Raw genomic sequence first — 24707 nt, 5'->3', positions numbered from 1 at the left:
TACAAAGAACAATAAAAGTGGTACATCTGTTTCTCAGATAGTAAGTTGCGATGTAATGGTAAGTAACCTATAGAAGCAGGTACAAGTCAGTGGGGGAAGCTTTGAATGCTGCCAGTGTAATTTGAATTTGGTAGGCAATTAGGTACAACAAGCTCTAGGCTCTGAAGTTGAGAGTGAAGTGACTTTAAAAAATGTTGGTCAATGAAGATTACACCAGAAGCCTTTTCTCAGGACAGGGAAGAATAGGGAGGTGCTGAAGATAGGACAATATCTACCTATGAGAAAGGGAAGCCCAGAAGAGCTTCATGGTTGTGAAAAGCAAGACCTTCGAAGTAGGAGTGAGTGAGACTGAGAATAACGAAAGAGTGATCTGTGACTAATTACCCCCATTGCTGAGGAATAGGAGTTCTGTAATAGCACTTTTCACTTTAATTCATTCATCTTTTAGTCTTTTCAGTGAAATTAAGTCAGTATAGTTTTTATCACATCACAGATGAGAGAGGACAGATTTCATTATTATCTTAAATATTTTTTCCTAATCAAAATTTAAATTTATATTTTGCCATGTTATCTTTTCCTTCCTAACTTAACAATAGTAAGTTCTATAGCTTTCAGGAATATCTCCTCCACCAAAGATGGCAATAATTTCTCGTGATTTTGATTCTTTAATTTATACTGAAGCCACATTTTGATTGTATGAAGCTGTCAGACACTCTGACATCCAAAAATGATGACTTAAGTCTTGGATTGTTTTCCCTGGTAATCAATTGCAAACATGTTCTTGTCAAGTATCAAATTCCCCACACAAACCACTTATTGAGGTTCAGTCTTAAAAAAGTTACTTGCAGATAGCTCCCTTAAAAATAAAATAAAGCGACAATACTTTCTAAATTAAAATCATCATAAAATATATTTGAGCTTAAAAATCCAAGTATAATAATGAAAAAGGAAACTGATTTTTTTGTTTGTGCCTTACAGAAACATTTGATAAATTCAATGTCATATATGAGTGAATAGTACTATATTAGAACAACTGATTCATAAGAATTTAAAAATATAGTTCATTTTATTGAGTTGGCTTTCTTTTCCCTGCCAGGATATTCATTAAAACATAAATAATAACATAAGGGATTACATTCAAAAGTACACACTCATTAGTTTAAAGATAGAACTGGCCGGGTGCAGCAGCTCACTCCTGTAAACCTAGCACTTTGGGAGACCGAGGCAGGCAGATCACAAAGTCAGGAGTTCGAGACTAACCTGGCCAATATGGTCAAATTCTGTGTCTACTAAAACTACAAAAATTAGCCAGGCCTGGTGGCGTGTGCTTGTGGTCCCAGCTACTTGGGAGGCTGAGGCAGGAGAATCACTTGAATCCGGGAGGTGGAGGTTGCAGTGAGCCGAGATCGCGCCATTGCACTCCAGCCTGGGTGATGGAGTGAGACTCCTTCTCAAAAGGAAAGGAAAAAAAAAAAAAAGATAGAACTACAGAAAGTAAACATGCCACCTTCCCTTGGGGTCAATTTTACTATGAGACTACTTCATGGGAAAATACCAGCAGTATTAACTTATTTAAATAAACATGAGTATAATATGGTGAAGAATGGATAGACGTTTAGGATAAATTGGAAACACTTTGTGTCTAAAGCAGCACTCTTGAAGCTGTCACTCTAGACAGACACAGAACCACACTCTCCTTTCCATCCAGTCCTACCCCCAGAGGTTGGCATTATAAACCTCTGTAATTCAGGGTACTTGGTAGAAAAGTTTGAGAAATCAGTCTATTAAGTGCTACAGGAGTTCTGTAACGAGTGCGTTTATTATGGATCAGTGTACTCACACGACGAACGCTTTCCCAAGAAGTTGAGGGACTGCATGGATTTTACATGGAGAACAAGGAGAGTCCAAGCCTTCATAAAGATGTCTCTCAGTTTTTCCATAAAGATTTGTCGATTGGAGCACTGAGAATAAGCACCCTTAATCTATTAAACTTCCTCATCAATGTACCTGGATTATGTTAGGCTTAAATGATATTGAAAGACAAAACTTGAAAGTCACCACCCTGTACAATACAACTTGGAAAAGGCATTTTACAGACATACACAGGGCAAGACTCAATAACCAGAAAAAATTTAGAAACAACACAGCCCAATTGTAAAGGAAAAATATGTTTTAAAAGATGCCTTTTATAGCATTCTTCTTTAAACGGTCGAGAATAGCAAAAGGGAAATGAAAAGCAAACCAATGGCCTCTGAAATGTTTGTAATTAGTAAAATAATCCTTCTATCATGAGCACTGCACATTTTTAAAGTTTCATATATTAAGGTCTAGAAATGTCCTAGTTATCTAGAATAGGCACATGACCTGGATGGGATAATCAATCTTGAATTGATAATTCCATGGTGTCCTTGCCAGTGAAGGATGTGGAGAATAGTAAGCAAAGCAAATTTTTAGTAGCAAAAAGGCAATGTAGACTTTGAGTAACTAGATATAATAAGAACAAAAGTTATTTTAACGTATTCTATAAAAATATGGAATTATAATAAGGTAAATGATATGACATTCTTTCAATCCATGTTCTTTTTAGCTTGATTGCAAATTTGCAGTTTTTACTTATTTGGAGGGAAATATCCAAGGATGCTTCTGCCCTTGTAAGGAACATAATTTCATCAGATTTTACTGCCCTTTCCAAGTCTTGTTCATTGCTTCAGGAAATCTTCTGCCTGCTTGTTTATGTTTACTTAAATGTAAATTTGCCTTATATATTCTACATACAAAAACCACGTGCATCGCCTGTACCTGTGTGACAGCTGAGTTACATGCATTTTCACTGGACTGGCACTGTAACCATAGACTGCCTAAAGCAATTGCAACTGAATTTCTTTTTTGAAGTTTAAATATATCTACAGTGCTAGATACTTAAACCAGTAAATATCTATTGCAGTTTCATTTATACAGGGAACAATCAGATTGCAGAATGAAAAGGGAAATAATTGCTTTCTAATTTTCTGACTTAAAAATTAAAACAACAGAAATAGAGCAAAGTAAGAAAGTGCAATTAAATGCTTAGCTTTTTTGGGAGAAGATCCTTTACCCTTCATAATCATTGTCAAAAACTTCACATGTACATGTGTGCGTGCATACACACACATAATTTAATTGCAGAGACAATGCCAGATTTGGATTCTAAATCTGAAACTACCTTGCTGTGTGACCTTCAGCAGGGCCTAAATAAAACACCTTGCATCTCAGCTTTCTCAGCTATCAAGAAGGGATAATAAAATCTGTCTTGCCAGGTTGCTTTGAAGATTAGAAATAATCTACGTCAATCAAGTGCCTGGAACATAGAAGGTGATCAATAAAAGTTAGACATTATGTTTGCTGGTATTCAGATTTTCATACAGTATGAGAAAAGTCAGAGTAGCAAAAGTCTGAACAAACATTTCCAGAAAATAGAAAATACAAACATCCATTAATAAAATTTTGATTAACAGACAAAAGGAAAAATATGCCAAGAAGAGAGGTGAAAACAGAAATGGGCATCTGGAAATCCCTAAAATAGCATAATATAGAAGGAGTGTAGTTACAAAGAAAGACAATCTGCCTAGATTGAGGAACACACCGATAGGAGAACCTGAAGTAATGTAAATTAAGTTGTTAGTAATAAAAAATTTGGAACAGCATGTATTGTAACAGCTTAGCATCCCAACTTTCTGGGAAAGTATAAATAGATATTAACTAGTGTCATCCTCTTCCCCCCAAAAATATGCTTATCCATATTCTCTCTGTGTGTTGGAGACAACGACAACTCTTTTCAAGTCTTACATTAAATCTGCTTATTTCTGTGAACATTTTATTTCACCTGTTTTGCAAGCAGAAATCAGAATGCCAAAGACATGTGCACTGCAATAGAGAAGATAAGTGGCCGAGTGGAACATATAGAACCGAGAAAGATCTCACAAATAAGACTTTGACTTTCAACAGCGGCACTGAATAATCAATTAGTCCACTCTTCTACCTTTGCTAAGCATAAAGAAATCTTCATTTGAGCAAATGAAGTGAACACCTACTCTGAGATTTTCTCTACTGGGTTATATGTGGGGAAATTCAGGAAGTATAGGTTGAGAACCACCTTCCTATTGCTTTGTATCTAAAAATGCAGTTCAGAAATGAAGTTATTTATAAATCAAGTAGTTATATAACAATATGAGAGAAATAATGTTTAAGTTCTAAAGTGATGGTGTATTCACTAACTAGCTTCTGGGATTGCCATGAAAGAAAGCACTGGGGATTGTGTATGGTTTGTTGTAGGAGTTTTAGATGCTAAATGTCTATACAGTTAACATTATGTTTGTTTTCAAACATATATCAAAATTAGTCTATGCCGATTCCTAAATGTTTACTGTGCCTGTCCTAAGTCAGTCATTCTACAAATATTCACTCAGCATTTCTTAAGTATTGGGTTGTAGCAATAAAGAAGACAGAGGCCTCACCTTCAGAGAACTTACATTCTAGTTGAGAGAGAATTATTATAAACTATAACTATACTTATTTAGATAAAATTACTACAAACATATACACAAAGAAAATAATTTTAGGTACTGACATGTAACAAAGAAAATATGACAGGAAACTCAGAAAGAGACAAGAGTGGGAAGAAGCTTTGACTATTATCATCAGGGAAGGCCACTTTTCATGAGTTGATATTTGTGTTGAGATCTGAATGGTAAGCGGTGCTGAAACTATTGGCTTTATGAGTTACAGGAACCAGGTAGCAAGTATACACAGATTTGTGTTAAATTAGAATTATATAATGGTCTTCGGGTCATCTAGTAAGGCAACCTATATCCTCAAGTCGGCTAAGGATACTCCAAGCTATCTCTCTACAAAGTAACTCACAGATGCCAGAAGTCTAGTGATCTGACTATGTCAAGTAAAACTTATTCTATGGACAGACAGCCACACATGGTGCTGGTACATTCTGATAATGGACTAAGAAGTCTGCTCTCAAGATGAACACCTGTAGCAAAGCAATCCATCAGTGAGATTTACTCTTTCTCTTGCTCCAATTGCCTAACTAATCTTGCCTAAATAATCCGGACAATAAGAAAAGAAGGGCAAATGTGGAATCAAATAATAATTACTCTTATATACAGCATTATTTAACCATTTTAAATAACATATAATGCTGTCAACAACCATATGAGATAAATATTATCAATAATTATGTTATAAATAAGGAACTGAGATCCAGAGAATTTAGGAAAATTGCTTAATGCACAGGCAGTCTCCCTCATGAGCTCAAGCTCTTAATGACTGCACTACGCTACCCCTCTAAAATAAATAGGGAAGGTTTATGGTAGATATTAGCTTAAGCTAGAAATGTAGGCAAAGTTTTGGGGAAAAATATGAGCATCACATGGAGAAATAATTCAATGATTAGGGTACAAACATGAGAATTTCTACAGTGGTGAATACAGTATAACTGAAGCATTAAGTTGATGTTGGCAATTATTAACCCAGAATAGTGCTACTCAAAATGTGGTCCATGAATAGCCTGTTTGGATTATGTCGTTGCTGATTCACCATGAGACAAGAAGCTGGTGCCAGAGTAGAAATCAACTATATCACTAAGCACACCAGTTGCTTTCCTTGAAATTTTGTTTTTATCTTGTAACAGAATGTTCTTTTTGAAACAAGCAGTGCATTGATTCACATTCTTGCACAAGCTCCTTCTCATAGACAAGTACTTTGAAACACAATGAGCTAGCGTTTAGGTGATGTTGCTGCAATTATGCCATTCAAAATACATTGGCTAAATAAGATGAAAATGTATTTCTCACTCATGTAACTGTCCAGAAGTAAGCAGGTAATCTAGGAGCTGCAGACAGTTCCACTCCACATGATCACCCAGGGCCTCAGACTGATAGGCTCTTCAATATATGGCTTCCACTTGAGGTCAAGTTACATGCTACAATCTATCCCTTTTACAACTGGTGGTAAGTTGGAAGGGAGAAATCCAGGGAGTGTGGCTTTATCTTTGAGGGTACTTCATATTATTTTGGCTCACTCTCCATTGGACTGAAATTAATATGAAGAAAGCTACATTGAAGAAAGAGTGTGACATATACTCTCTAGCTGGAAATCTGTGTAATAAGCTAAATAGGGGATGTTTCATTGTCGATTGAAGAAATAAAGAATAGATAGTTCAGCCTTCTGTTCCACAGTGAAAAATATGGTTAGTTGCACTAAAACTACACCATATGGAGTATATGAGATGGAACACTGAATAAAAAGATGGCAGAAAATGGAGATACCAGTTAAAACAAAATTTCAGTTATGTAAATTAAATAAGGAATGTCAAGTTTACTGGCTTGTAATTAATTCCTTTTATCACAGTTTCCATAGATGCATTTGTAGAAAAATCCAGGATCTGTAACCTAATTTTTTCCAAGGTAAATTCTAACATAATATGGTTGTCACTATACATTACTGGTCCTTTTATATTGTACTTCAGCCTTGTTCCAATGAGAGCAGGGATAGAAATGTATTTGAGTCAAGAGTATCTTTTAATTTATAGAGTATGAATATGAATAGCCATTGTCATAGGTAGTGTTCTCTAGAAGCAGAATGTGAGATAGAGATGCCATTGCAAATGATTTAAGAAATGCTTTCAGGAAAAACCTACAAGGGAAAATGTGGAACTGAAAAGAAGGGAAAAGAGCTGAGCAAGGATGTCATCTCTGGTAAAGCCTAGCCTTACCTGATCTGCAGGGAGCAAACTAGTCACAGGCAAATTGTCTCACCTTGAGGCAAGCAGGTCAGTCTTCTGTACCCCTGCATCCACTGGAGGTGGGCCATCCCCCGAGAGTGAGAGGGGATACAGAGCTTCATTTGCAGTCAGGTGGCTTCTATTAGCCAGGGAGAATTCTTAATCCCCCAGCTGGGGGCAATAGCAGCTGGCAAAGTTCAGAGAAGGAGTGGAGAGTTTGCACTAGTTTGAAAAGAGGATGCTTTCAGAGAAAAGAGCATCCACCACACTCTATTCTACAATGCAGTTTCATTTGTTATGTTCAGTCCATCCAGACACATTTTTTCTCATGATTCTATAAACTTCATGCCTGGGGAAATTTATAAGAGGAGAATTATTGTGAGAAACTATAACACAATTGCTGCTTTTGGTCCCAAAGGTGAAATCGGTGATTATTTTCTCCCATTTTGTCTCCTTTTCTGTATTTCCCCACCTTTGGCTAGCATTTCTGCTAGCCTAGAAGAAATACTGGGTAGGTCAGATAGTCTTAGGAAAGGAGGAAGAAGCAGCAGTGGTAGTATGTCTCACTAACTCTCCTCTTGTAAATTTCTTTAGGAGAAAGGCTGCATTTAGATAAAGATAAGGAGTACACTGTGGTAGTCTGTTCTGGCACCCCCATGTGGCACTTACCAGACAGTGATTGTCGTACTTTCCCATTTACAGTTATAACTGGATATGAAAGTACCAACAAGCATGATGTAGGTGAATCATGCCCTTTTCATTATCAAAGCATCCAATATAATCAATGTTTCACTAATTGGCAGGATAATGCTATTTTTGAGATTTGAAAGTATTTGCTGTTACTGTCAGCTCAGATATTCAGCAGTGGCTGTAACTACAACAGACACAGGAGAAAGAGGTCCATGCATGGCTTTCACCTGTGCTGCCATGGTTATTCTATTCATGAGCCATTTGCATTAGCTCTGGGTTAGTTGACAACAGAGGTTAGGCAACATGTAGGAATGTTGTAACCTGGCTGAATCATACTGCTCTCCTGGTTGTCAATGCCTCTTCTACATAAAATGCTCTCTGGTGTACATTAATGTATAATGCAAAGATTATCACACATTTTGAACACTATCATAGGTCCATCCACATGCCTCTTTCTTAGAACTTCCTATCTTAATTTTCCTAGCTTGTTCCTTCAAGTTGTCTGGCCTGTCCATTCTATGCCATTTATTCATCTCTGCTCATTAGTCTGTCATATCCTTACCTTTGGCTATGAGTCTATCAACAAAAAAGCAGATGACTAGGTACACTGCCCACAACTCTGACAACTGAGAGTTCCATTACCTAGCAATTTTTAGAAACCCCTCTGAATGGAACTGTAGTGCCACCAAAGTCCATTTTTGTCTTCTACTAACATAGAAGTACCAACATACTGCAAACCAAGCCTGGGTTCCTCCTCTTTATCAGCAGCTTATAGGAACCCTTCATGAAACTAAAAATGAGCTGATGGAGAAGCATCAGTGCAACAGTGACAGGTGACATAGAGTCATGGGCCACTGATTTGTAAGTGGCCCCTGGATCAGCCTTTCCCATCTTCAAATGAATTGTTGCTGGACATACCTGAACTTATTATTTGATGGGTCTATCACTATTCAGTTCATGGTGGGTAGTTATGGCCACTTGATCACATTAATGACTCATGACAAACACTCTCTTCCATAGCACTCTCTTCTTGTATACAGCAGTATACAAGAGTTGTGGTTTGCAAAATATGATTCAGATAGTATGCTTTGCTACAGAACCTTAGAAGTGTACATTGTGATTCTTTTCAAGTACTTGCCAGATATTCCACATGGCATCCATTTATATCACTGATGCCATAGTATCATGAATCTTCTGGCATATAAAGCCCAAGTGTGAGGGTGGCTTGTACTTCAGCCTTACCTACTGCATACCCCTTTCTTGCTCTAGGCCCCATCCTAAACTTGAAGCTATCTATATCACTCAATAAATGCACGGAAAAATATTTCCTAGCACTGTGCTACCTCTTAGCAGTAGGAGTTGCAATGTACAACTTACACTTTGCTATGAACAGGATGTCCCAGTGTGCTCAAGATGTCCGGACCCCTGAAAGCTTAAAAGGTGGCAGGCTCCTAAAACTTTGTATGTTTGTCTTCCATCCTCTGAGGTGCATGTGTTTTATGAAGGCAGCCAGAGTAATTGCCACTTATTTGTCAGGTCCAAATACTATGTCATCAATATAGTGGGCCAGTGTTAGGTTCTACAGAACGCCAGGGTGATACCGGTCCCTTTAGTCTACATAGTGATACTGGGAAGAATCAGCCTAAGCATTTCTTAATGGATCCCCTATTTTAATTGGATAAAATTATATTCTGTGCTAGAATAAAATGATATTGAGAAGTCTATGATTTTGCTGCACCTATATTTGACAAAATGGTTAAAAGAATCATAATTAGAGAAAACTCACTTGACAAGTGTTATATTTAAAAGTATTTGTCAAAGAAAAACACTCTTAACAGAAAATAATTGTGAAAATACCTGGTCTCTAATATTTAGATATTTTAATATTTAAAAATTAGAATTGAAAATTAGCTTACCGTCCAGGCACAGTGGCTCATGCTCATCCCAGCACTTTGCGAGGCCGAGGCCAGAGAATCACTTGAGGCCAGGAGTTCCAGACCAGCCTCAGCAACATGGGAAAACCCCATCTTTACTAAAAAAATTTAAAAATTAGCCAGGCATGGTGGTGCATGCCTGTAGTCTCAGATACTCCGGAGGGTGAGGCACGAGAATCGCTTGAACCTGAGAAGAGAAGGTTGCAGTGAGTCAAGATGGCACCACTGCACTCCAGCCTGGGTGACAGAGCAAGACTGCATCGAAAACAAAAAAAAAGAAGGGAAGGGAAGGGAAGGAGCTTATCTCAACTCTCTCTCCAGTTAAAAATACAGTGGCTTACAGAGAAGAGTAATTTGAGTGTCCACATTTTCACATTTATTAACTATGAAATGCAGCTTTGAGAAGGATTGCAGACAATTTTATAGAAAAGCAAAACATAATAATATATTGAAAACAATCATTCTTCAGAAGAACTTTGGCAACATAGTATTAAAGAAAGATGTATCTAAAGAATTGATCAATACCACCAATGGCACTCTTCACAGAAACACAAAAAATAATCCTAAAATTAACACGGAACCACAATGGACCCAGAATAGCCAAAGCCATCTTAAGCAAAAAGTACAAAATAGGAAGAATCACATTACTTTACTTCAAATTATGCTACAGAGCTGTAGGAACCAAAATGCATGGTACTGGCATGCAAATAGACACATAGACCAATGAAACAGAATAGAGAATCCAGAAATAAACCCATACTTCTACAGTGAGCTCATTTTCACCAAAGATGCCAAGAACATACACTGGGGAAAAGATAGATTCTTCAGTAACCAGTACTGGAAAAACTGGATAGCCATATGCAGAAGAATGAAACTAGACCCCTATCTCTTGCCATACACAAAATAAAATTAAAATGGATTAAAGACTTACAACTAAGATCTCAAACTATAAAATTACTAATACAAAACATTGGGGAAACTCTCCAAGATATTGGTCTGGGCAAAGATTTCTTAAGCAATATCCCACAAGTCCATGCCAAAGCAAATATGGGCAAATGGGATCACATCAAGTTGAAAGGCTGCACGGCAAAGGAAACAATAAAGTTTAGAGACAACCCAAAGATTGTGGTAAAATATTTGCAATGACCCATCTGACAACGGATTTTTAACCAGAATACATAAGGGACTCAAACAACTCTACAGGAAAAAAAAAATCTAATAATCTGATTTAAAAATGGGCAAAGGATCTAAATAGACATTTCTCAAAAGAAGACATACAAATGGCAAATTAGTATATGAAAAGGTTCTCAACATCATTGATCATCAGGGAAATGCAAATCAAAACTACAATGAGATATCGTCTCACCCCGCTTAAAACATATCTTATCCAAAAGACAAGTAATAACAAATGCTGGTTAAGATGTAGAGAAAAGGGAACACTTGGAAACTGTTGGTGGGAATGTAAATTAGTACAGCCACTATGGAGAACAGATGTAAATTAGTACATCAGTTAGTAAATTAGTACAAGAGAACTAAAGTAAATTAGTACAGCCTCTATGGAGGTTCCGCACAAAACTAAAAATAGAATACCATGTGATTCAGCAATCTAACAGCATGGTCAGTAAAAATATTGTAAAAAGGAAAGGAAATTGGTTGGGCATGGTGGCTCACGCCTGTAATCCCAGCACTTTGGGAGGCCGAGGTGGGTGGATCACAAGGTTAGGAGATCAAGACCATCCTGGCTAACACAGTGAAACCCTGTGTTTACTAAAAATACAAAAAATTAGCCAGGCATGGTGACACATGCCTGTGGTCCCAGCTACTCGGGAGGCTGAGGTAGGAGAATTGCTTGAACCTTGCAGTGAGCTGAGATTTCGCCATTGCACTCCAGCCTTGGCAACAAGAACAAAACTTTGTGTCAAAAAAAAAAAAAAGAAGAAGAAAAGGAAAAAGAAAAGAAATCAGTATATTGAAGAGATATCTGCACTCCCATGTTTATTTCAGCACTATTCACAATAGTCAAGATTTGGAAGCAACTTAAGTATCCATCAACAGAGAAATGAATGAAGGGAATGTGGTACTTTTACACAATGGAGTACCATTCAGCCATGAAAAAGAACGAGATTCTGTCATTTTCAACACTGGATGAAACCTGAGGATATTACATTAAGTGAAATAACCCAGGCACAAAAAGGCAACCTTCACATGTTCTCATGCTTTTGTGAAAGCTAAAAATTAAAACAATTGAACTTATGGAGATCGCGTGTACAATGATGGCTACCAGGGACTGGAAAGGAAAGTGGAGGTGGTGGGAATGGAGATTGTCAATGGATGCAAAAATATAGTTAGATAGAATGAATAAAATCTAGTATTTAATAGCACAACAAGGTGACTAGTCAACAATAATTTATTTTAAATTTAAAATAACCAAAAGCATAAAATTAGAACATTTGTAATACAAGAAATAATAAATGCTTGAGGTAATGGATACCCTATTTACCCTGATGTGATTATTATGTATTGTATGCATGTATCAAAATATCTCATGTATTTCATATATATATATATATATATATACACCCACTATGTAGCCACAAAATTAAAAATTATGTGAAAAAGGAACTGACTAAAGTACAGAAATATGCAGAAATATGAACTATAAATGCTTTCTTGTTTCATTGTTAATATTGGGATAATAAATATAAAAATAGAATGTTTTAATTTCCAATGTGTATGTTTTTTAAAAATACTTTTACTTGTGACAATCATCTTGAATATTATTATCGTTTAGGTCACCAATATAATAAAACCAATATGGCAGTCAATAAATATTTCAAAAATTTTATTTTTTTAATTTTAAAAACCCTTTTAATTCTCAAAAGTGTAATGATTTTGATAATAAATTAGAGTCAGCCAGATAGAATGAAATAAAAACTGGCAATGGAATTGTAGGTTAGATGGGCATAATATTGGACTAGTGGATACATTGGGTATGTTGAGTATGAAATTTCCTCACTATATCTATACAAAAATCATACATTTGCAATATAAAAACTTAAGTTCAGAGCTCAGGAGGGAGGTAGAGGCTGGATACTGATCTAGAAGCTATCAGCTTAGAAGATGTGACCAAACTATGGGAGTATCTGAATCAAAACATGAAATGAAATGAAAAAGAAAAGTTGGCCAAGTCTGGAATTAAAGGATAACATTTCAGCCTCTAGGAAGAAAAAATAGGAGTGATTAGGGAGAACACAGTAATATGAGTAACTATGATGAAACCAGGTTAAGTCAAGTCCTCTGATATATGGACATAAAACATAAACCAAGAAATAGAGTAGTAGCACAGGGATTAGAGCCTTGCCAAACACTGAAAGATGATAACACCAGGAGCGACTTGAGGTCGAGTCTCAGCCTTGAGATAAGGAAGGTGCCAATAACTTTATTTTTAAAAGACTTGGAAATCAGAGAACCAGAGTGAGGTCTAACTTCAAGCTCTAAGGTATTAGGCAACAATTCGATTCCATCTTTTGAACAATTTTTAGAGAACAGAGCCAGATAGTGATTACTCTGTAAGGTCACTTATTCTTCCTTCTTGCAGAATCCATGTGATGATAAACGACACAAAGACATCTGGTCCAGAGAGAAAACTTGTGACCACTTACCAAAATTTCTAGTAATTGGTCCACAAAAAACAGGTAAAAGGAGCCAATTGTGCTACTTATATCCTTTTTAAAAATATTTTATGAGATATATTGTTATATGGAGTTATCAGATTAAATTTTTCTTTGTGAAATATTTAGCTATCCATGCAAGTTTACTATTCGAACTGCTTTTCATCTCCATGAATCGCATTTATACCGTGAACCTCAAGAGGATCTTAATGTTGCCCACTAATTAGTCTTAAACACTAAATTCTTTATGAATTTTTAAACTGTTCAATATACATGTCAAATTTGGAAAACTTTGAACTTATGTGTCACAGTTGTTGTACTTCATCTTTAAATTTTTACTTTTCTGGCTTTATTTAATTAATTTCTATAGCAATTTATAAAAACATGTTTTGGCTTGATTCAAACTATTTTATTTGGTACATCAGCCTTTGAATTGATTTTTGTTCAGAGCCACTGCCATGATTACTTTCAAATATTTTACATGTGTGATTTTTTTAAAAAAATAATCATTAGGTATTAGCATGGTATGGACTTACTTTCTGAAACACTTGAAGTTCATCAAATATTTTTTCCTTGGTATTTTCTCATGCACTGAAGGACAACTGCATAAGAATGCAGTAAAAGAGAATGAAAGTATTTCACCAACGAGATGACACTTTCAATTAGAATATTTTATACTTTCTTCAGTATGTGACAGTTTTATACACTTTGCTCATGTCCTGATTAATTAAAGTTTTTATTGAGTTGCTGTATTTTGAATTCACCACTTTGACTAGAAGAAGCATTTTCATCAGTGAGTGCACAAACCATAACAGAAAACAAACAGTCTCAATAAATAAGCCTGGCCCAGATGAAGATATTTGTAATACAAGTAAGTAGATCATTTTAAAAGTTGTGGGCAAAATTTCCAGACTATTAAATATTGGTTGTTGAAATCTTTTCTTCTTCTAGGAATATAAATTGTATTACAACAGTAAGTTAACACATGTGCAGGGAGGGGAAAGAGCAACATATATTTTCAGATAGATCACTTTTGTTGTTGCTTAAAATGTACATTAATTTTCTACCAACTCCCTTACAGCATTGCTAACTCTGGAGTGACTACTAAAGATATAAAACAACCCTGTGTTGTAAAATTGTGTTAAAAATCTAATAGAAAGACATATCCCTTATCATTCGTCATTGATGTTATTATATTTTAGTTCTGTGAGAAAATTACAGCTTAGTAACTATAAATCTATTTTTCCTTCTTGTTGTTTGCATTCATAAAGACATTAAACTATACCTTTAGATTTTCATATTTGACCTACCAGTATGGAAATGATAAAGCTTTTAACTGGTTTTGGCTTTCCTAAGACAAACAAACAAATCAGATGTTAAAACAAAGGAATCAGATGGTAATAATCTTTCATAGGCTATGAAAATATTATTCTAATATAAAAATGGTTGTAGTATTCTTAAAATCCAATTGTAGAAGTCTGAAGTCATAGTTTGTTGTTCTTATTGCTTCAGTTGGCAAAACACCCAGTGCAGTCAGAGACTATAAATTCACTGCAGTGGAGGGTTCACAATTAAATGCTGTCAATCTGCCCTTAGATGCACAGTTGTCTTTCGATGACTTAAACGTGGCACATGCGTCTCTTACAATAAGCATGAGGTATAAAAGTGGTTCCCAAATTGCTATTTACTCAGTTGTTATGAGGTGAGAATGGAAAGACGTGATATTTCACTTTGCCATTGCTGAATCCTAGAAGAGATAGATTCCTGTGGGCTGAAATTGGGTCAGGGAATGAGGAAATGGAGAAGAGAAACAGGCAGAGATGATAGACATAGACTCAGAGACTTTAGACTTAAGAGACTCAAAGTTCAAATCATAGTCCCTTGTGAGCCCTTGAACAGATATTCATCCTTCATCATTCAGAGTCAAATTCTGGTATTGTCAATGCAGAAGAGGATTCTAATAGGGTTACATTTAGCACAACAATTATAAGAGCATAATTCATTGGCCTTGGATCTTTCAGAAGATCAATGTTCACATTGTCAATATTAATGTCTCATGATTTGTCTGGCTTATCTCGGTACATCAGAAATAAGGAGTTGATTGTATACAAAATAGAATAGTTTCTATTAGTATAGGATTTTTTTCTCTTCTTCCGTGAAATATTTATATTAAAGAAATTGATATAAAATGAAATGAGGTAAAATAAATTGACAAAAAATGAATGTCAAGGATAGATGAAAATTTAGGTGATAAGTTTTTAAATGTACTTTTTGAGGTAGTGGGCCCAGATTTTATGACTGATTATATGAATATCAAGCCACATTTTTTCTATTTCTATTTGAGAGTGCTTTCTCTCTCCTCCTTATCAGATGCCTCTTGATGTCCCTCAACATCCTGGAGGCATGAAGGTATAGAGTTCAGAACATAAAGGCTTTGACTTTCTGTAGGCCAGGGGGGATCTGGGTACAATTCTGTGACCATCAGGGTAATTAAACATTTCTACTTACTACCGAGTGAGGCTATAAAGTATCTATATTTAGATAATCAACAACAACTAAAGAATATTTTTTATATGTGCCCTGCATTCATCTACATTTAATACCTTCAGAATATTAAACTATCAGTTTTCTCATTTGTCTTGTGTGTCTCAAATCTCTCTTTCTCTCCACGCCCCTCCCATGAAAGTGTTATCTTAAAAAGTACTTAAAAAGAACACTTCTGGATTTCATGTTTCCTTCCAGCTTCTACTCTATTGCTAATTCATTTCCCTAGAACATTTTTTGGTTTTGCTCTTCTCATATTTTCTCCTTTTTAAACTCCTGTTATATTTAGGAGTAAACCAGATGAGCTTTTGAGGATGCCCCTCGTCCCTCATAACTATTAAATCTGTATTTTTCAGTGTGGTTGAGAGATTTCTCCTGTCTAAACTTTAGGATTCTAATTTAGTTCTTAACCAGTTCTGTCTCCTTCATTCTTTTAATCGAGTTTGTATAATTCAATTTCATACTTGTTATTCCTTAAAAGTCTTTTAAAATTGGTAATTACATCTCCCTAGGGCATTTATTAATTTTGCCATCTTATTTCACAGAGTCATTCATTATAGGTGTTTTAACATGTCTTCCATCAAGGTGGTTGGTCCCCATGGATCTGTTGTTACGTTCTTTCCTTTAGCTACTCATTAATTCTTAGTGGCCATGTAAAGCTGTGAGGATCTAAAAGGGCGACAATGTCATTAATACTCAAAGCGCAGTAGCCTTTGCTCATATGAGCTTAAGGTATATGTGAACAAAATGCCAATTACCTGCTGGCCTTCTCTACTTCCAGATTCCAGTTGCAATGATAGTTGTTCTGCCAGCCCACCTATGTAGCTTGTCTGCAGCTCTGCAGATATCTAACATCTAACATAAGGGCTAGGACATCTAACAAATGCTGCTCACTCCAATGTATCACAGAACACTTTACCTTTTCAAGAAGAAAAGTCTTGATTTATGAGAGTTATGATGACCCAGTCACTTCATGAGTTCTTTCTGCTATAACCGCCAGTCTCTGGCCTGGCTCTGAGGGAAATAAGGTTCAGAGATTACATTTGAGACTTCTGCAATGTGCACACAGGTGGTTTCTATCAGCTAGTCTGTTCCATCTAGTGCTCCAATTATCAGACTTGATTGTCATATTTTCCAGAGAAGTCATTGAAGCAGCCATCTTTTGAGAGTCTTGCCTTCTTCTTTCAACCTTACTGTGTAACACTTATGTTTTAAGGAACAGTATTACAGAACATTTCCTCCCAGAATCTGTCACTGATTTCCCAAGTCTAAATCACCCATTTTCTCATATATTGGAAATATACTCTGGTCTTCTCTCATTATGGCACCTGTCACACTACATCACAATTACTTGTGTACTTGACCAAGTCCACACATGGACTTTAAGTTCATTGAGGGTAGCAAATGTGTTTTCTTAATCAAGAGTTACTTCCAGATCATACACAGAGTAGCATGTCAACTTCTGTTGAATAGTTTGATTTCATTCATCTGAATTTCAATGCTAATTGAAGACCCACCAGTTAAGGTACTGTGCTTAACGATAAAGTTGGAGACAGAGGGATCCATGCCCTTCATGCTTTAGCCACTCACCTGACTCCAGGAGGAAAGTTGAGCTGCATGACTTCCACAGTGCCACACTACTGCATTATCATTCTGCTTCACTATGGCCATGTGTTAATATTAAATCAGGCATTTTGATAAACAGAATCATGTCAGACTAATAATAGAACACTTAGATTGTGACTGCATGGAATGCACCTAATAGATTTTAAGGAAATGATTTTGACACCGGAAATAGTTGATTATTTTAATATTCCTTTTTGAGCAAAAATATGCTAAAATAATATTTTGTCTCTTATTGCCACATAACTTTTTACCTTCTTTTTTTTTTTGTAATAGGAACAACTGCACTTTATTTATTTCTTCTAATGCATCCTTCAATCATCAGCAATCTCCCTAGTCCAAAGACATTTGAGGAAGTTCAGTTCTTTAATGGCAACAACTATCACAAGGGATTAGACTGGTAAGAAAAGTAACGAAAAATAAATTTCATTATTAACACATGCTCAATCACTGCAGAGCAATTACAGATGTATGTGTGGCATCTGCATAATTACAGGATAAATTTGTTATGCTCAATTCTACCACAGTGAATTAGAAATTAATTTATAATGATGATATGTTTAATCAGTGTTGCCTATAATGTGATTTGGACAGTGCAATAATGATAATATTTTTCTGCTAAATTAATATGATTGAATAAAGAACATTATGGGATATATTTCATCAGAATTATTCATAAGGGTATTTAAAATTCTTTTTAAGCCTAGCATTATTTAACTGTGCCTAATTTTTTTTCTGAACACATAATTTGTTTTCACAACAATGTTTGAGGCAACAAATAAATCAGTAGTTTGTTTTATTTTATAATTCGTGACATGTATCTTCATTAACCACATAAACCTATAAGTTTTGTTATAATATAGACTGATACTTGTCATGAAAATAATAACAGCACAGTTTCAAAACCATATCAATTCTAGTCACACACGTACATAAAATAAATATTAAGTAACATGTGGTAAATTATGAAAAAAACAAAATCACAGTATTTCCCCTAAACTAAAATAGAATAAACCTGATATTGGAAATGATTTTCACTCTGGTGATTTTTTCTAGCTCTATCCCAATTTTTCAAGAAAACGTGGTCCTGAATTTAATTTCTAGTTCACAGGTAAATAAAGCAAATCTCACCTGAGGAAAATTCCCCTCAATGCACACATCTGCAGCATGTAAGTTTGTGTGTCATCATCATGCATGAACTTGTTTGCAATGAAAGACACATTTTTTTAAGGTACAGCTAGGATCAGGGTTGGGCAGGTGCAATACCGGTGAGCAGATCAAGTTTGCCATTGTGGTTAGAGATGTGTCAGCTCTGCATCTAGGAGATTATATCCTACCTTACTTTAAAAAGACTAAATAACCTTTGGAATTGCATGCAGGTTATTAAAAGCAGAACGGCAATTTTCTCTGATCTGTGAGCCCAAATGGAACACAAATTGTTTAGCAGGAATATAGATGAGACTCTTCACCACTCCGCATTTGGGAAACATAATAACAAATGTCAAAGAGGGAAATAAGTGTCTTATATGAATTCTTAATTGCTCTCATTATTTATTTCTAGAACATTTGAGGGTGAGAGAAGTGATGAGCTGTAAGGAGGGTTACACACATAATTAAAGACTTGTACTGAATTAACCTCAGAACATATTGATTCCATAATCCGCACGCAGAGGAGCATTCTGACAGCATATGGAGGAGGGAACCTACTGAGGCACCACAGGATCAACTGGCAGGAAATAGCCCCTTAATTACTCTAGATAGACTATACTGTGTTCACATTGCTACATATACTACAAATTATGAAGAAATTCAGAAGGAAGAGAACCGCCATGCCCTAAAATGGTTGGTATTTTATAGCTATTCAGACTTACACATCTTTCTGTCTTGTGAACTTTAATCTCACTGAAGAATTTCTGCATTCAAATTTGCAAACATAAATTTACTATTTTTAAATATCAACTAAACAGTATAGTGTAATTTGCTGTTTGCCACGGGCAAATGATATTTCTTGAATTGGCTTTTTATAGCACAGAACATCAGCCCAAATGTATAGTACTTTTCCTTTGACCCTTATTGGCCTACGTATTTCACCTCACTCCTCCCCACGCCCAAAATGGGTCGTTAGAACAGGAATATTTTGGGTTGTCTTCACATTCAATGTGTATATAATGTTTATTATTTAAACTGTAACAGCATAATAATCAGAAATAGCTATAAATGAATGTTAAAATGTTCCAATTATTTCACATTCAGAGTATGGCAAGAAAAATTATTTTCAGATTAATTAGTTGTCTTTCTCTGCCTTCAGGTATATGGACTTTTTCCCTACACCATCCAATACTACAAGTGACTTTCTGTTTGAAAAGAGTGCTAATTACTTCCATTCGGAGGAAGCTCCCAAACGAGCTGCATCTCTTGTCCCCAAAGCCAAGATCATCGCCATCCTTATTGACCCCTCAGACAGGGCATACTCTTGGTACCAGGTATGGTCAGTAAAAAAATCTGCTAAAAGCATTTTGTTATAGCTTAAATGGAGGCAGTGACAAATAACCAGAATAGAACCCAAACATATGAAAAGTCAAGTATAAGAATTTCTGAACCCCAACCCCCCACCAAAAAAATATGAGAAATAAGGACTTTCAGGCATAAAATAATTATTTAAAAAATCACACATCATCAAAGAATTAATAGATTTCCTAAGCTATAGAAACATGTAGAATGTTGATTTATCAAAAGTTAACAAATTTAAAAGTCAGTATCTAGAGTAACAAATAAAAGGTAAATGGCATAGTGCCTTTATTTTGTAAAAGTTTCCTCCAAGTTAATAAATAAATAAAATATCACAGTAGAAAAGTGAGCAAAATGAACAAAAGGCACAGCTAAACAATCACACATACACAAAAAACTGTCCAACAATTTATGTGAAAAATAATCAACCCAATTGGAGACCAGGTCTCACTGTATTACCCAGGCTGGCGTGCACTGGCATGATCATAGCTCACTGCAGCCTCTACCTCCTGGACTGAAGTGATCCTCCTGCCTCAGCCTCCCAAGTAACTGAGACTACAGGCACACACCACCACACCTGCCTATTTGATTTGTTTTTTTTTTAGAGATGGGGTTTCACCATGTTGCCCAGGCTCGTCTTGAACTCCCGGGCTGAAGCAATCCACCAACCTCAGCCTCCCAAAATATTGGAACTACAGGCATGAGCCACCAAGTCCAGCCCATTCTTTTTTAATATCTTGACAACAATTGTGATGTTTTTCTATGCTGGCAAGAGAGTGATTACAAAGGTTCTCAAGTGTTCCAATAGAAGGTACACTTGGGATATTTTCTGAAAATTCATTTGGTAGTAGTTCCATAAAAGGGTGTAAAGATCTTTCGGTGATGTGATTCCCCTTCTGTAATAGATCATAAGGGAAACTTCAAAAGGATGGACAAATATTTAGGAACATTGCAGTACTATCTACAAAAATAATAACAAGAGGAAAGTGTCCATCAATATAGATTTGTGTCATACTAAAGTGGAATATTCTGCAGTAACATTTAACTATGGTTTTAATTAACAAAATAGTAATTAAAAGTTGTTTGTCTAATGTGTAGATATTAAGTAATCCTGATGATATGTAATTAAACATTATCTAAATACTGTGAGGAAGTATGTAGAGGTGCTCTGAAAGCATGGTGTAAGAAAATAAACTTAAGACCTAAAACTGAAGGACAAGTACATATTCCCTGAGTGAGAATAGAAGGAAGGTGGAGTAGAGGATATAGTATATGGTAAATACATTGGATATAAAGAATCATGGCACATTTAAAAAGCTAAAAGAATTTCATGTGGCTTGTGGGAAAATCCTAGGTAGAGACCTATAGGACTCAAAGCTGAGAGGCAAACTAGGGCTAGAACCATTTGGCTGCTGCCATTTGGTGAGCAACTGAAAGCCTTTGAAAAACGGTAGCCAATGTGTGACTACCAGATTTTCTCTTACAATACATATAATTATCTGCTATTTGAAGAAACTGGAATAGGACAAATGACTCTTTGGAAAAATCACACTTGAGGCTATTGCACTAGACCTACTGAGATATGGAAGTGGTGTAGACAAAAATGTTAAGTAGAAGCTGAATGAAGAATAAGTATTCAGAGATATTTAAACATTAAAACCAAGAGAATTTGGTGAGAACATAGTGTCAGGGATGAAACAAATTTCCAATCTGGGCACCTAGATGATGGCCACACATTCCCATGAAAAAAGAATCATTGCAGTATACAGGAGGGGGTGGGGTGGGGTGGGAGGTGGGGACTAAAAAAGGGTAGATTATGATCATGGTGAATGAAACCCTTCATTATCAAAAGAACAGTAAAGTCACCTGACACTCTGGAAGAGGTCTGAGTTAGAGACAGATGTTTGTGAAGCAGAGGTATGAAGCCATGGCCATGTAAATGGTGAAATCACCTAAGGAAAGAATTTAGAGATGAAAAGTGCAGAGCAGGATGAGGCGCCAAGAAAGATAAGAAAATATAGCCAAAATAGAAGAAAAAAATATTCAGGAGTGCAGTGGCACTGAATCGAAGGGAAGGGAGTACTGCTAGATGGAGGGGTGGCAACAATTCCAAAAACTGCTAAAAAATCAAACCGTTAGGCAAAGCGAAAGATGTGGAGGGAAGTGGAGCCCTTACCAAAAGAGTAAAAAAGAGCAAAGCCAGATGGATTTTGGTGAAGAAAGAAGTAATTGGGGGTGAAGAAATAGAGGCAGCACTTGCGAAAGACTCCAAAAACGTGATTTTGCAGGGGTAAAACAGGACACTGGTTTTACATAGAAGTAGAAGTGGAATTGAGAAAACATCGTCTGTGGTAGTGGTGATTTGATAAGTCATTTCCAAAGAAAAAGAGAGGTTAAAGGCCCAGAGGAGAAAATAGGTAACTAATTCTGTGAAGATACAGGAAAGAATGGCTATAGGAAATGGCTTAGATGGTGAGACCAGTGGCAGCCCTGCCTCCATTCCAAGTTCTTAACTTTTCTTGTGTTGGGATTCTTCCAGCTGTCTGATGGTTCCTACGAGTGTTTCAAAAATATATTTTAAAAGCATGAAACTAAATATATATACAAAATAAACTGCTATGTTAATGTGAAATACTTTTTCAATCAGTAACAAACTTTTTAATTAAATCATTATATGGTAAGTTCTAATGATGAGTCTAGTACTATAATAACTTTGAAATAGTAGTGACCATAAGCAACATTTTGATATATCTAAGACACCAGTAATGGGATATAAAATAACTGATTTTTATTGGTGATAAAATCGCAACCACAGTACAATAAATACTGTGGCTGTTGTCTACATTCATTCCATTCAGTAATTACTGAAAACAAAAAGCTTTTTGTTTGTTTGTTTTTGTTTTTGTTTTTGTTTTTTAATGGAGTCTGGCTCTATCGCCCAGGCTCGAGTGCAATGACGTGATCTTGGCTCACTGCAACCTCCCCCTTCCGGGTTCACGCCATTCTCCTGCCTCAGCCTCCCAAGTAGCTGGGACTACGGCACCTGCCACCATGCCCGGCTAATTTTTTGTTTTTTTAGTAGAGACGGGTTTTCACCGTGTTTTGCCCAATCTCCTGACCTCGTGATCCGCCCGCCTCGGCCTCCTAAAGTGCTGGGATTGCAGGCATGAGCCACCGCGCCCTGCACAAAGAGTATTTTTGTCGTTTTTCTTTTTTTTCTTTTGCTGATCCAAATCCATAGACACACTGTATTCTATCAACAGGCCTATGTTTAAGAATCCCTGGGTTGAAACTTAAGGGGTAGAAGAGGGGAAGAATGTAGACACTGGTAAATCCAAAGGCCTGAGATAGAAAAATTGAAGTGACTATGATGGTCTCTCCTTCCTTTGATAAGCCTGGAATGAGTTAATCTGATGAAAAGACGGTGATAGTTTCAGGACATAGCAGTTTGAGAAGAGGAGAAAAAAGAGGATATGAAATCATCATACAGTGGTGGGATAAAGCTGATAACAGAAATGTGAATTTGCCTACAGCAATGATGGCCTAATACAAGTTGGTAATCTTGAAGTTATGATGGTGACACTGTATTATATACCAAAATCCCAACGTTGTGAGTGCATTTTGTGTATGCACAAATTGAGTGCATATACAAATTAATATCAAAGTAAAGGATACTAAAAGGGAATTTTTGAAGGGTGTAGTAGGATAACAAGTAATTTCATTTTTTTTCCTTCTTTTTCTTGATTTTTCAAAATTTATTTAATAAAAAATGTATTACTGAAAACAAATAGTGATGTATAGAAAAATGTGACATTGCAAACTGGAAGGCAAGTAGTTGGGATCTAAAACTTGGATTGGAAGCAAAATTTATAAACTACCATCAGAATTTATCTAATCCATGAGTCAGTATTTCCCACAAGGTACAAGAATTATGTCTTTCTCACTTTGTGAACACTCATTGCAAAGCAAGATAAACTTATTTTTTCAGTAGACCAAAAGCATTAAAATGTGAAGCCTTAAAGTTTTGAATTTAAGCAACTGAGGAAAACGTCGAACATTTCGCTAGCATGGTCACCACTTAGAGCAGATTTAAGTGAATCTTTTTTTTCACATAGATTAAACCAGTTCAATAAAAGCGAATCTTTATGATGTGTGTGCCTCTCTGAGCTTGCTTTTTCAAATAAATTCTTTGAACATACATACAGGTTTGAAAGGAATTATTTTTTCTGATAATACTTTTTTATTGCTGTATTGCAGTGAGTAGGGCCCCACACTGCTCCACATTTCAAAATAATGTAGCCTATTACTTAGCTAGTCCCGTCTATTCAGTAAATACCATAAATCCAAAGCTCAGCAGGTATAATTCAGAAACTCCTACAAATGTCACCTGCCACTGTAATTTCTACCCCACATTTTTATAATGGACCTCGCAGAGGAGCTATAGTGCTATTTTTCCATAAAATATGTCCCTTTGTGACTTCATGGTCATATTTTTATGCTAATCTACTTAGCTGCAGGAAATAAAGAAAAGTTGGTGCTAAACTGGCATAAGTCAATATAGAACAGATTAAGCACAGTTTCATATTATCACTGCTTAAGGTAGACATTTTAGCATTACTGTATTAAATATGTGTGTAGTTTGTTTCTTATTCTTTATTGAAATTATGTAATTTCTACACATTTTGTTAAAATGAGTTATATAATCTATATACTCAGCATAAGGTATACACATGTAAAAATATCAATAAATATACAACAGTGAGAGGACTTCAAAAGTGTGTGCCACTTATTAATTATTCTTTAACCATTCACCATTTCCTAATCATCTTTACTTTTCTAGTTATTTTTATTTCTAACTCGCACATAAGATCCATCACTCACACATAAGGCCAGCCATTACACAGTTATAAGCAGGGACCCGTATACTTCTGCCTTTACCCTACGCTAGAATTTCTTCAAATTCAC

At 35.9% G+C, this 24707-nt stretch overlaps 1 protein-coding gene across 3 annotated transcripts in view; it reads left to right on the top strand.

Annotated features, from left to right (window-relative positions):
* The window catches only part of NDST4 (N-deacetylase and N-sulfotransferase 4), a 291849-nt gene that overhangs the window by 251487 nt on the left and 15655 nt on the right, over positions 1 to 24707 (top strand). For all 3 annotated transcript variants that reach the window (XM_074040976.1, XM_005555785.5, XM_045392807.3), the window contains 3 exons: positions 12995 to 13091; positions 17511 to 17634; positions 19543 to 19717. In XM_074040976.1, the coding sequence (XP_073897077.1) occupies positions 12995 to 13091; positions 17511 to 17634; positions 19543 to 19717 (396 nt within the window). The remainder of the gene's footprint in view (positions 1 to 12994; positions 13092 to 17510; positions 17635 to 19542; positions 19718 to 24707) is intronic.

This window comes from Macaca fascicularis, chromosome 5 (genome assembly GCF_037993035.2).
Source record: "Macaca fascicularis isolate 582-1 chromosome 5, T2T-MFA8v1.1".
Lineage (NCBI taxonomy): Eukaryota > Metazoa > Chordata > Mammalia > Primates > Cercopithecidae > Macaca > Macaca fascicularis.
Note: the sequence above shows the minus strand (reverse complement) of the source record. Positions and strands in the feature narration are given on the sequence as shown.